Source organism: Oncorhynchus mykiss, chromosome 19, assembly GCF_057628025.1.
Source record: "Oncorhynchus mykiss isolate SJ-2025 chromosome 19, ASM5762802v1, whole genome shotgun sequence".
In the NCBI taxonomy this organism is placed as follows: Eukaryota; Metazoa; Chordata; class Actinopteri; order Salmoniformes; family Salmonidae; genus Oncorhynchus; species Oncorhynchus mykiss.
The window spans coordinates 48042804-48057353 of NC_143040.1; the positions used below are offsets into that span (position 1 = coordinate 48042804).

At 40.7% G+C, this 14550-nt stretch overlaps 2 protein-coding genes across 2 annotated transcripts in view; both read left to right on the forward strand.

Annotated features, from left to right (window-relative positions):
- The first annotated feature begins 3096 nt into the window (after positions 1–3096).
- Positions 3097–9137, forward strand: if4ea (Eukaryotic translation initiation factor 4E-1A). Its single transcript, NM_001160620.1, is given in 7 exon segments — positions 3097–3126; positions 3899–3999; positions 7087–7182; positions 7360–7423; positions 7562–7675; positions 7840–7979; positions 8204–9137. Coding segments are annotated over 7 exon segments (648 nt in total). The 5' UTR covers positions 3097–3108; the 3' UTR covers positions 8319–9137.
- Positions 9138–13517: 4380 nt separating this feature from the next.
- Positions 13518–14550, forward strand: part of LOC110497795 (leucine-rich repeat and immunoglobulin-like domain-containing nogo receptor-interacting protein 2) — a 39341-nt gene continuing 38308 nt past the window's right edge. Inside the window, exon 1 of the mRNA XM_021574163.3 lies at positions 13518–14036. The gene's annotated coding sequence lies outside the window, so the exon portion shown is untranslated. The remainder of the gene's footprint in view (positions 14037–14550) is intronic.

A 14550-nucleotide genomic window follows, 5' to 3' on the forward strand; every position in this document is an offset into this window, starting at 1 on the left:
TGTGTGTGTACAATAAAGCTGTGTATTATTGACTGTGAGCACAAGTCATGTAATTTCTGATTAGTTACACAATAAAAGTAAACTTATGATCTATTTTTTATTATCTTCTTTGATGATTATCCCATCAGTTGAGGATGCCTGGTCATTCTTTAAAAGTAACTTCCTCACCATCTTAGATAAGCATGCTCCGTTCAAAAAAATGCAGAACTAAGAACAGATATAGCCCTTGGTTCACTCCAGACCTGACTGCCCTCGACCAGCACAAAAACATCCTGTGGCGGACTGCAATAGCATCGAATAGTCCCCGCGATATGCAACTGTTCAGGGAAATCAGGAACCAATACACGCAGTCAGTCAGGAAAGCAAAGGCCAGCTCTTTCAAGCAGAAATTTGCATCCTGTAGCTCTAACTCCAAAAAGTTCTGGGACACTGTAAAGTCCATGGAGAACAAGAGCACCTCCTCTCAGCTGCCCACTGCACTGAGGCTAGGTAACATGGTCACCACCGATAAATCCATGATAATCGAAAACTTCAATAAGCATTTCTCAACGGCTGGCCATGCCTTCCTCCTGGCTACTCCAACCTCGACCAATTGACTCTGTCAATCACCATATTCTTATCGGCAGACTCAGTAGCCTCGGTTTTTCTAATGACTGCCTTGCCTGGTTTACCAACTACTACCAACTAGACAGAGTTCAGTGTGTCAAATCGGAGGGCATGTTGTCCGGTCCTCTGGCAGTCTCTATGGGGGTGCCACAGGGTTCAATTCTCGGGCCTGTATATATCAATGATGTTGCTCTTGCTGCGGGCGATTCCCTGATCCACCTCTACGCAGACGACACCATTCTGTATACTTCTGGCCCTTCCTTGGACACTGTGCTATCTAACCTCCAAACGAGCTTCAATGCCATACAACACTCCTTCCGTGGCCTCCAACTGCTCTTAAACGCTAGTAAAACCAAATGCATGCTTTTCAACCGTTCGCTGCCTGCACCCGCACGCCCGACTAGCATCACCACCCTGGATGGTTCCGACCTAGAATATGTGGACATCTATAAGTACCTAGGTGTCTGGCTAGACTGTAAACTCTCCTTCCAGACTCATATCAAACATCTCCAATCTAAAATCAAATCTAGAGTCGGCTTTCTATTCCGCAACAAAGCCTCCTTCACTCACGCCGCCAAACTTACCCTAGTAAAACTGACTATCCTACCGATCCTCGACTTCGGCGATATCATCTACAAAATAGCTTCCAATACTCTACTCAGCAAACTGGATGCAGTTTATCACAGTGCCATCCGTTTTGTTACTAAAGCACCTTATACCACCCACCACTGCGACCTGTATGCTCTAGTCGGCTGGCCCTCGCTACATATTCGTCGCCAGACCCACTGGCTCCGGGTCATCTACAAGTCATTGCTAGGTAAAGCTCCGCCTTATCTCAGTTCACTGGTCACGATGGCAACACCCACCCGTAGCACGCGCTCCAGCAGGTGTATCGCTGAAGTTGGAGACTTTTATCTCCCTCACCAACATTACCAACATTAAACATCTGCTGTCTGAGCAGCTAACCAATCGCTGCAGCTGTACATAGGTCATCGGTAAATAGCCCACCCAATTTATCTACCTCATCCCCATACTGTTTTTATTTATTTACTTTTCTGCTCTTTTGCACACCAGTATTTCTACCTGCACATGACCATCTGATCATTTATCACTCCAGTGTTAATCTGCAAAATTGTAATTATTCGCCTACCTCCTCATGCCTTTTGCGCACAATGTATATAGACTCTTTTTTTCTACTGTGTTATTGACCTGTTTATTGTTTACTCCATGTGTTGTTGTCTGTTCACACTGCTATGCTTTATCTTGGCCAGGTCGCAGTTGTAATTGAGAACTTGTTCTCAACTAGCCTACCTGGTTAAATAAAGGTTAAATAAAAATAAAATAAACAAATTAGTATTGCTTGTTTAATTCACACTTACAGAAATAAATGTAACTTTGAGAAACAACACTTTATATCGGAGTTGTCTCGAGATGGCTATACATATTCATGATACGAGGCTAATAGCATGGCATCTCTGCATTAAATGCAGGCGGTAGTGGGCAACAACCTCATCGAATATTCAAAAGCAGATTACAATAATGAGATGTATCCACCAATCCAAAGAAAGGATAGGCGGGAGCTAGACATTTCGCCTTGCCGCTTTGGGAATAACGATTCTCATTGTTAGGGCAGAGACTGAGATATGTATCTTGTCAGTATATCCATAATCTTTGGCTCTAATAAATGTTTTTAAAAAGTGGAAGGCAGTCGTGGGGAGGCAAGACTAGGTGAGACCATTCTAGCCAAGGCGAAGGGCAGATAATGCGTTTGAACAACAGTCACAATGGTTTCCACTAGTTACCCCAGCCACAACGTCATACTGTCTCTTATCGTAAAAAACATATTTACGGCTCGGATTAGGCATAAAATTAGCAGTGTAGGTAAAATTAGGGTTAGGTTTAAAATCACATTTACGAAGTTAAATTGTAGAAATACACTTGGATTATGACTTTGTGGCTGTGGTAACGAGTGTCAACTAGGCAAAACTCCGATATAAAGTGTTTTTTTTTCTCAGTTGCTGGGATGTCACGTGTACTACTTTTATCAGTACACTCGTCACAACCTAATAATTACTCAACTTCTATTGATCAAATAAGCCACACGTAGCAAATAAACAATTAAAATTGTGTTTACCAAATTCGACACGCATCAACCTCCATTAAAAAAACTCGTCGCTTGGTGAGCAAAAAAAAAACGCCACCTGCTGGAGAAGACAGATTTAGGTATCCCTAGTTACCACAGCCACAAAGTAAAATTGGCTATATAGCAGACAATCAAAAAATATTTTTGGCCTTAGTTTAAGGTTAGGGTTAGGCACACGGTTATCAGTGTGGTTAGGGTTGGGGTTAGGTTTAAAATCACGTTTTAACAACATACATTTAAGAAATAGGCGGAGTTTTAGACTTTGTGGCTGTGGTAACTAGTGACGACAGTTATCCCTCTCTCTTCGCTCTTCCTCTCTGGTCCAATGAATTTCAGCGTTCTACACCGAGACTCATAAGATGGCGACCGCGGAACCGGTGAGTACCTTTAACGAAGAAAATATTTTATAACGTTATTGGAATCCGTTGTCCAATATACATTGTTATCCAGAATGTAATATTAATAGCTCGAATCTAATCAATTCGAAGGAAATGCATGTTTACATGGTTGTATTTTCGGATATTCTTGCCCTTGTAGAAACTTTTTGTGCCACGACCCAAGCAGTGCAAAAACAACTGAGATGGGAATGTACACTAGCTATGTGAATCGCCTACTGTAGCTAACTAACAACAAGTTCGGTAAATGTTGTCACAGCTGTTAAATTCGCTCGGTCGGGCATTTGCGCGTACCTACATTTTAGTAGTACATTTCCAACATGATGTATTTTGTCAAACAAATGTGTTTTAATGAAAAAAAGTGCAGTATAAATAGCTAGTTATCAGCTTGGGCTTTCTTGAACTAGTCTGTTGCTTCCACTTTAGGCTAGCTAGCTAACCAGCTGCCAGACAGTTCACCAACTTGCCCAATCATTATGGCTGGTGCAATACATTTACGCACAACAGTATTTACACCATAGATGAAAGTAAACTGTTTCTTTCATTGATTTGAAATACTTTTGGACCATCTAGCCTATGTAAATAGTGTCTGGAAATTATGTTGCAAAAAACTAAAGTCCGATGTCATTACCTATACTCACGTTCAACCCAGCGTTGTATATACAAACGAAAACAATCAAACTTACCAATGAACCAAGACATGGCAGTCCTGCAAGATCATACTTCTTACTAATTTCAAGTTGTTTTCCACTAGGAAATAAATATAAATCCACCCCGACATGCTGAAGAAGAAGCAGAGACTGGTCAGGAGATCGTGAGCCCTGAGAGCTACATCAAACACCCCCTACAGAACAAGTAAGTTGACCCAGGCTACTGCTCTTTGATGACCATTACAGGCTGCTACTCTGTGTTAAGGAAAGTTTACCTGTGAAACTTTTTAATATATTTGAGATTCTTCAAAGTAGCCACTAGAGGTCGACCGATTATAATTTTTCAACGCCGATACCGATTATTGGAGGACCAAAAAAGCCGATGCCGATTAATCGGCAAATATTTATTTATTTATAATAATGACAATTACAACAATACTGAATGAACACTTATTTTAACTTAATATAGTACACCAATAAAATCAATTTAGCCTCAAATAAATAATGAAACATGTTCAATTTGGTTTAAATAATGCAAAAACAAAGTGTTGTAAAAGTGGGTCCAGATTGTAAAAGTGCAATATGTGCCATGTAAGAAAGCTAACGTTTAAGTTCCTTGCTCAGAACATGAGAACATATGAAAGCTGGTGGTTCCTTTTAACATGAGTCTTCAATATTCCGAGGTAAGAAATTTGGGGTTGTAGTTATTATAGGACTATTTCCCTCTATACCGTTTGTATTTCATTAATCTTTATCTATTGGATGTTCTTATAGGCACTTTAGTATTGCCAGTGTAACAGTATAGTTTCCGTCCCTCTCCTCGCTCCTCCCTGGGCTCGAACCAGGAACACAACGACAACAGCCACCCTCGAAGCAGCGTTACCCATGCAAAGCAAGGGAAACAACCACTCCAAGTCTCAGAGCGAGTGACATTTGAAACTCTATTAGCGCGCACCACGCTAACTAGCTAGCCATTTCACATCGGTTACACCAGCCTCATCTCCGGAGTTGATAGGCTTGAAGTCATAAACAGCGCAATACTCGACGCACAACGAAGAGCTGCTGGCAAAACGCACGAAAGTGCTGTTTGAATGAATGCTTACGAGCCTGCTGCTGCCTACCACCGCTCAGTCAGATACTTGTATGCTTGTATGCTCAGTCAGATTATCTGCAACGCAGGACACGCTAGATAAACTAGTAATATCATCAACCATGTGTAGTTAACTAGTGATTATGATTGATTGTTTTTTTTATAAGATACGTTTAATGCTAGCTAGCAACTTACCTTGGCTTACTGCATTCGCGTAACAGGCAGACTTTTTGTGGAGTGCAATGAGAGAGAGGCAGGTGGCTAGAGCGTTGGACTAGTTAACTGTAAGGTTGCAAGTTTGGATCTGACAGCGTGAAAATCGGTCGTTCTGCCCCTGAACGAGGCAGTTAACCCACCGTTCCTAGCCCGTCATTGAAAATAAGAATGTGTTCTTAACTGACTTCCCTAGTTAAATAATGGAGTAAAAAAAAATTGCAAAATCGGTGTCCAAAAATACAAATTTCCAATTGTTATGAAAACTTGAAATCGGCCTTAATTAATCGGCCATTCTGATTAATCGGTCGACCTCTAGTAGCCACCCTTTGCCTTGTTGACAGCTTTGCACACTCTTGGTATTCTCTCAACCAGCTTCATTTGGTGAATGACCAAGTCCATATTATGAATGCATTTCAATTAACACGTGTGCCTTGTTAATTTGTGGAATTTCTTTCCTCAATGCGTTTGAGCCAAACAGTTGTTGTGACAAGGTAGGAGTGGTATACAGAAGATAGCCCTATTTGGTAAATTACCAAGTCCATATTATGACAAGAACAGCTCAAATAAGCAAAGAGAAACCACAGTCCATCATGACTAAGACATGAAGGTCAGCCAATGTGGAACATTTCAAGAACTTTTAACGTTTCTACAAGAGCAATCGCAAAAACCATCAAGCACTATGATGAAACTGGCTGTCATGAGGACCGCCACAGGACAGGAAGACCCAGAGTTACCTCTGCTGTAGAGGATAAGTTAATTAGAGTTAACTGCACCTCAGATGCAGTCAAATAAATGCTTCAGAGTTCAAGTAACAGACGCATCTCAACATAAACTTTTCAGAGGAAACTGCCGTGAATCAAGCCTTCATGGTTGAATTGCTGCAAAGAAACCACTACTAAAGGACACCAAAGAGACTTGCTTCGATCAAGAAACACTAGCAATGGACATTAGACAGGTGGAAATCTGTCATTTGGTCTGATGAGTCCAAATTTGAGCTTTTTGGTTCCAACCACCGTGTCTTTGTGAGATGAAGAGTAGGTGAACAGATGATGGAGGAAGAGGTGTGGGGGTGCTTTGCTGGTGACAATCAGTGATTTTATTTAGAATTCAGAATTCAAGGCACACTTAACCAGCATGGCTACCATAGCATTCTGCAGCGATACAGCGTCCCATCTGGTTTGCGCTTAGTGGGACTATCATTTGTTTTTCAACAGGACAATGACCCAACACACCTCCAGGCTGTGTAAGGGCTATTTGACCAAGAAGGAGAGTGATGGAGTGCTGCATCAGATGACCTGGCCTCCACAATCACCCGACCTCTACCCAATTGAGCTGGTTTTGGGATGAGTTGGACTGCAGAGTGAAGGAAAAGCAGCCAATAAATACTCCTCATATGTGGGAACTCCAAGACTGTTGGAAAAGCATTCCTCAAGAAGCTGGTTGAGAGAATGCCAAAAATGTGTGCAAATCTGTCATCAAGGCAAAGGGGGGCTACTTTGAAGAATCTAAAATATATTTTGATTTGTTTAACACTTTTTTAGGTACTACATGATTCCTTATGTGTTACTTCATAGTTTTGATGTCTTCACTCTTATTCTACAATGTAGAAAATAGTCAAAATAAAGAAAAACCAATGAATGAGTAGGTTTTGACTGGTACTGTATATACAGTGTGCGACTCACTTTATTGTTATAGCTAATAAGTGTTCATAACACAAGCTGGGTCTGTCTGTGATTACCAACTATGCATTTCACTCTGTAACTGCAGTCAAGCTCAATTGAACTGCCTAAGGATTTGACATTGAATGAATATGGCACAAAGCCGTGAACCATGTGTCAATCCCCCCCCCCCCCCCCCCCCCCCCCATCATCCATAACTTCCTAATTTGCTTTGAGGCTTATGGGCTGTTGATTACGTTTGTTTACCAGCCGTTTAATTAGTCAGTGTTTACTTTATGTAAATCCCATTTCTGTTTTTCCCCAACAGATGGTCTCTCTGGTTCTTCAAAAATGATAAGACCAAAACATGGCAGGCAAACCTCCGCCTCATCTCGAAGTTTGACACGGTTGAAGATTTCTGGGCGTAAGTATCAATAAGACTAAAGTTCATTTTTTTGATGACATGGATTGAATGAGTATGAAAAGGTTAATTGGAGATTATACCAACATGTCTTCTTTCATCATCTTGATCGCTTTCAGTTCCTTTCCAATATACTGCAATTGTGTGTGTTGTACTAAGAAAATTATCTTGTCATTTCAGTCTGTATAATCATATTCAGTTGTCAAGCAATCTGATATCTGGATGCGACTACTCCCTCTTTAAGGTAGGTTTGTGGCATTTCAAAAAGTGAACAAGGAAGCCATTTTATTCCATGTAACTTCATGGTATCTTTGCAACTAAACCTAGTTTTCTCCTGTAGTTTTAAACCAAGTAAAGCTGTCTCTCTCCTCTGGTGTGACAGGATGGCATTGAGCCCATGTGGGAGGATGAGCGAAACAAGCGAGGAGGGCGTTGGCTGATCACGCTCAACAAGCAGCAGAGGAGACAAGACCTGGACCGCTTCTGGCTAGAAACAGTGAGTTAGTGTGGGTATATGTCTCAGTGTGTGTGTGCGTGGACTTTTTGGAATGAAATACAGCCTCAAGCTTCTACCTGTGTAGCTGGATTAAGGAATTATGTGATGCCACTGAAATCTTAATGTATTGTTCCATATTTTTTACGGGCACATCACCTGTCCAGCTTCTCTGCCTTGTTGGGGAGGCTTTCGATGACTATAGTGACGAAGTGTGTGGCGCAGTAGTCAATATTCGCACTAAAGGAGACAAAATCGCCATCTGGACCGCAGACTTCGACAACAGGGAAGCCATAACACACATAGGGTAAGTTGGATCAATTTGAAGTCAATGTTTCTTAGTGTAGTTAGCGTTCCAACTTTGCTCTTGCTTTATAAAACAGACTCCTTAGGAAAATGTATTGACTTACTAAAGAGTGTATATTAGTATTTCAAAATTATTTTGGCTTTGGTTAAATTACTAAGATCAATACATTTTTTACATTTATTTTGCTACCACCTCCCGTCTCATTGCCCTGTGTGTGTCAACAGGAGAGTCTATAAGGAGCGCTTGGGAATCCCCATGAAGATGACCATTGGCTACCAGTCCCACTCTGACACCGCCACAAAGAGCGGCTCCACCACCAAAAACAAGTTTGTTGTCTGAAAATGAACCGTGTGCCTTGTTTTGTTTGGTCTACTTTTCATTGTGGGTAGGTTATATTTACTTAATATAGCAATGGCTGCGTGACGAAATCTGGGAAAAATCCATGACTATATACCAAAGCTTCAACAGAAACAGCCCTAGACCTGTGAACACAGGAAACTTTATTAACAGGACACACTACTTTCTCTGGAACCCCCCCCCCACGCACACACACACACCTGCCAATGCTATTAATTCACATGTCATAGCCATGCAGGTGAACATGCAAACCTCAAAATGCAAATGAAGAATGTTCATAGTAGGAAATGTAAGATGTTCTGAGTGTTCTTATAAAGAAAGTTATTTTTTTGATTTATTTAATGGCAGGGAATTCATTTGAAATGCAAAAATAAAACATTTCTCAGTGCCCTTGTATACAGCATTGTAATTGCTGTAATCCTTAATGATGTTACACTTTTTTAATTTATTATACCAATTTGCTTTTTAGCATTTTTTTTAACTTGTTTTGTGCTATGGCCTTAAAGGTGATTTGTTTTTTGTAATTTTTCTTTTTTTTATGCTAAATGACATGTTATAGAATATCCTTTTTTGTGATTTCACTTGTTTTTGAGAAACTTACCCTAACCAGCAAATCACTTCTTCATCCTTGTGTAGTTTAGGGGCCCTTCTATAACATACCATTTACATCAAAAATAGGGATTTGGTTGTAAAAAAAAAAAAAACTTCTCCTTTGAACCTCAAGCGCATGTAATCAAGCCTTTCTGATAATTTCATGACTCAATTAGTCTTTGTTAACTACATGATTAAAACTTTGGTTTTGCAATTCGGTAGAAGCTGTTTTTATATTATGGAATACTTTTTGCAACTTGTAATTTGTACATTCCTTGTTAGAAATGGTTTGATATTTGACTTAGTGATGCTGTATTGCAATATATACATTTATTAGTGATTGGTTTTGAGCTTCTGCCTGCAATGGAAACACAGCATGAATGAGTCTTTAAATAATGTTTTTCTGTGACTTCAGATCATTTTTAATTATATAATATGGGCCTAATAATATACCATTTCAACCCCAGGAATCAATCTAACTTTCTATGCCACTTGTCTTGCCATAGCTAGTTGGTCTGCCCCTGTCACCCCTAGAGACTTAATGTAGAGCTGAATAATGTATAAAGCAATATAGTAGCTACACCTACAGTATTACCTGTTGTGGCATTTCATGAAAGCCTACAACCCATGACAATGTCATGACACCAAATTAGAGCGCTCAAATACTTACCATTTCATGGCTCATGAAAGTATGAGTTGCCATTATGCCAGGCATGTTTCATTCTTTTGGCCAAACACAAGTGCTACCAGTTACTTTCATAATTGCTGTTCAACATTCATACATGAAATGCATTTGGGTATTTTATTCCCAATTCATAAATAAACTGAGCTTTGCACTTCAGTTTGAAGTATTATCCAATTGCTTTACTGTTAAGGTCAGTAATTCACTCATCTGAATGAAGTCACCAAGTTTCATCTCCTTTTCTTCCATCTAGAGGGTGCTACGTACAACCAATCTTCGTATAGGTGCTTATTTGATCAATCAGTATGGGACCTTGATTGTCAGTTCTCTGCAGACCAGCATCAACTAGATCCACTGCATAAAACTAGATCTAAAAAATGAATGCCTGATCTAGTGATAACAGGTGACTTTTTGGCTTTCTGCCAAGGTTGCTAATCATGGGCAAGGCTACAATTTAGAAAATTGCATGCACAGTGGGTCTTTTCCAGAGGTGTTATTTTGAAATGTAGACATTGAATCAGACATAAAGAAGTCCAACAAAAACAAACCCTTCACAGTAAAACTTTATTTCAGGGGTACCTACGTAAGGAGTGCTTCATTTTTCAAGTTTTATTTAACCTTTATTTAACTTGGCAAGTCAGTTCAGAACACATTCTTATTTACAATGACGGCCTACCAAAAGGCCTCCTGCGGGGACGGAGACTGGGATTAAAAATAAAATATAGGATAAAACACACATCACGACAAGAGAGACCTAAGACAACAACGTAGCATCAACACAACATGACAACAACATGGTAGCAACGCAACATGGTACAAACATTATTGGGCACAGTCAACAGCACAAAGGGCAAGAAGGTAGAGACAACAATACATCACGCAAAGCAGCCACAACTGTCAGTAAGAGTGTCCATGATTGAGTCTTTGAATGAGGAGATTGAGATAAAACTGTCCAGTTTGAGTGTTTCTTGCAGCTCGTTCCAGTCGCTAGCTGCAGCGAACTGAAAAGACGAGCAACCCAGGGATGTTTGTGCTTTGGGGACCTTTTAACAGAATGTGACTGGCAGAACAGGTGATGTATGTGGAGGATGAGGGCTGCAGTAAATATCTCAGATAGGGGGGAGTGCGAGCTAAGATGGTTTTATAAATAAGCATCAAACAGTAGGTCTTGCGACTGGTATACAGAGATGACCAGTTTACAGAGGAGTATAGAGTGCAGTGATGTGTCCTATAAGGAGCATTGGTGGCAAAGCTGATGGCCGAATGGTAAAGAACATCTAGCCGCTCGAGAGCACCCTTACCTGCTGATCTATAAATTACGTCTCCATAATCTAGGATGGGCATCTGAATCTTGGTTAGTTTGGTAGCTGGGTGAAAGAGGAGCGATTACAATAGGGGAAACCAAGTCTGGATTTAACTTTAGCCTGTAGCTTTGATATGTGCTGAGAGAAGGACAGTGTACCGTCTAGCCATACTCCCAAGTACTTGTATGAGATGACTACATCAAGCTCTAAACCCTCAGAGGTAGTAATCACATCTGTGGGGAGAGGGGCATTCTTCTTACCAAACCACATTACATTTGTTTTAGAGGTGTTCAGAAGAAGGTTAAGGGCAGAGAAAGCTTGTTAGACACTAAGAAAGCTTTGTTGTAGAGCATTTACCACAAAATCCGGGGAGGGGCCAGCTGAGTATAAGACTATCATTTGCAAAACATTTAATTTCAAGTGATCACCAGGATAATAATTCATTTATTACTCATATACAGCATTCCAGAGCAGTACATAAACATTTAATACATCATAGTGCTATGGTATTGGCTCTCAGGACTGCAGATGTTAGCATACACACAGGAGACAAAGTCCTGTTTAAAGAGTTTACGTATCTATTCCTTTCTGTCCTTGTATTGTAGGCTATAGTGGAGAGGATGACAGGTGATCCATTTCCAGAGGGTCTGGTCGGGGCTTTCATTTCACTCCCGTCAGGATCAATGGGAGAATTTGTTATATGGGATTATGGGAATGGAAAGGATAATCAGAGAACCACTTAAGGACTTTGTAAGGTTGTGTTCCAAGGTGCGAAGGATTTAGTTAAATGCGTTTGGTATAGAATTACAGCCAGGTCCATATTTACTGGCAGCCTTGATAAAGAAGAGCAAAAGAGACTGTATAAAATAAATAATACAAATACTAGGCTTTATTTATTTATTTTTTAAATTATTGTGAAATTAAATTATTTTATACTAATACAATTGCTCAGAGAAAGACATTTTGTTTAACAAGTAATACATTAAAAAAATTAAAAAAGATAGGGGTCAAAATGATTGCCACTCATGTTTTCAATACTCCAGCACCCTCCCCTTGCGAGGATAACAACACTGAGCCTTTTTCTAAAATGTTTTATGAGATTGGAGAACATGTTGGGAGGGATCTTAGACCATTCCTCCATACAGAATCTTTCCAGAATCTTGACTACCTTCATCTGCGTTTATGGACTCCCCTCTTCAATTCAAACCACAGGTTTTCAAAGTGGTTCAAGTCGGAAGACTGAGATGGCCATTGCAAACTGTTGAATTTGTGGTAAATTTTATCGTAGGTGTGTGGTACTTTTCTGCATATGCTTCTGTTTTTCAACACCAAATCCACTACTGGTGTGCATAGCAAAATAGCTTTATTTTCATGTCATCTGACCTTAGCATCGTTTGGAGTTTGATAAACAGCATTGGCACTTGAATTGGAACCAGTACTATGATCAGATGACATGAAAATAGAGCTCTTTGGCAAAGCACACCAGTGGTGAAGTGTACTCTATCCAAAAGGTAGAGGCAGATGTATGGCTCTGGTTAGAGGGTGCATGAGCCAAAAGAGAAGTGTGGGAAAAATACCTAACATCTGCAATCCTAATGGGGACCATAGGGGATAGGGCTCACCATTTAGGTTTATTAGATTCATTACTAGTGCAGCACTAGTTTACTGTGGGCATTATTAGAACTGCTCAGTTGGTTGGACGACCCCCATTGATCTGGCAACACCAGGGCACTGTTCAGTAATCTAATGGATGATTTATGCTCTGGATTCCATTACGACTGGATTTAATTATACTGCTTATTATGTTGCAGCATGGATGTTATTTCCTGAAATGGTACATTTGTTGAACTGCTAAATGTAGACCTGCATTGATATTTTATGCCATTTTGTATTGAATTGCAAATCAGAATATGTTGTTTACTTGAAAATACTAGATGGTATTTACATTTAATTATTGAAAACAATAGAGGTTGTACACTAATTATAGAAATGCTTGTGCCTGAATTATGGAACAGCTTAGATGTTTCCCACTGCACATTATGGAGTAACATTGATGTGTTATGCTTCCTACACAAAGCAGCATGGATGTCATGTCATAGTTCTGCCATTTCCTTAAGTCTAGAGCAGTGGGATGCTGCATCTATTTTGGTCTCCCTCTTCAGTCCTCTGTGTCAGCTGGCTCAGAGGGAGGCAGCAAAGGCGGTCTGTCACCGCAGGGAGAAGCAGAGGGCTAGCTACAGTAGGGTAGCTAACCCTTAGAGATGCTAACCCCACAGGTACATGCTAATGAAGCAAGCAGAATCAATAGCACAGCCTTTCCACCCCTATTTCACCTACTCCCTCTATTACCACAGCAATCATGACTCCTCTTTGTACCGTGCACATACCAGTCTCCAGAGATATAGTTAGAGGAGGATGTGTCCGAAAATAGGAAGGAAAGAGAGAAATTGAATTAAAGAGAGCGAGATGGAGAGGGGTGAAAGAGAAAGCCAGGGAGAGGTATAAAAAACCTTTTTGAGCAGATGTGTCAGAGAGAAGCTTAGAGGGAGAGAGGCTATGAAATAGAGAGGGGAGGAGTAAAAGCCCTCCCTGTAGGTTTTTCTTTACCCATTCAGAGCGCTGAGGTAGGGCTAGGGCTGATCACAGGTGATGAGCAAGAGTACAGTGAAGAGGGGGGAGGATCAGAAGAGCAAGGGGGATAACTGAACCGCTGCCGCGCCTCGACAAAGGAGCTCACACCAATGAAGAGCCTTTCTCTATGTCTCTCTTTCCCGTTCTCTCTTTCTCATCTCAGCTTACACCCCCCCCCCCCCCCCCCCTCAGTCGCCTGCCTGTTCCAGTGTTTTCACAGGGCTTTCGAGATGGCTCATTAGAATAGTGGGAGAAATTAGGAGTGCGACCGTGGGAAGGAAATGCACAGAAATCAAAGATATAGTGAGATGAAAGTATATTGTTCCCATGAAGGGCAGAGTAGAAGGGGCTGACACAAAGCGGATTGAGCGGGCACTCGGAAGCTGTGTGTGCGTGTTAGAGTAAGTCTGTGTGCGTGTGTCAGCTTGGCTGCGTGACCCTCAGTGAGCTAATCTGGAGTATGGATTTTGTAATGAGGAGCAGCACTTAAAGGTAAGAATCACCTCAAAATATACCTGTCACTGAGAATATGCCATATTATTAAGGAATTGTCTTTTTTTTTCCAGAGGGGAGAATTCTTACCAACTGTACTCGTGTTTCAAATCTGTAACTGACATTTCTAATACAGGGAAGATTTGACTGGAATGATCCTTTCACCAAAGTCTGTCTTCTATTGCGCATAGGCACTCTTTCAGAAGGAGAGAGTGAGGGTAGGAGATTTCATAATTTTCTTGTTGAAAACCCTCCTGAAAAGGCGTAGTCCTATTCTGTTGTGCATGTGGTATGTGGATAAGTGATATAGGGGTGAGTGGGAACTGTCTGGGTGAAGTGAAATGAGTGGATGAGGTACGTATATAAATTAGGTGGATGCTGTGTGTGAGATTATCAGTGGATTTGGGGAGTCTGGATGAAAGTGTGGTTGAGGTTGACAGAGCGGATAGCTCTGTTGATGAGGTGAGTTTTGTGGATATGTAACTGTTATAATCACATTATAAATCAGTGTATA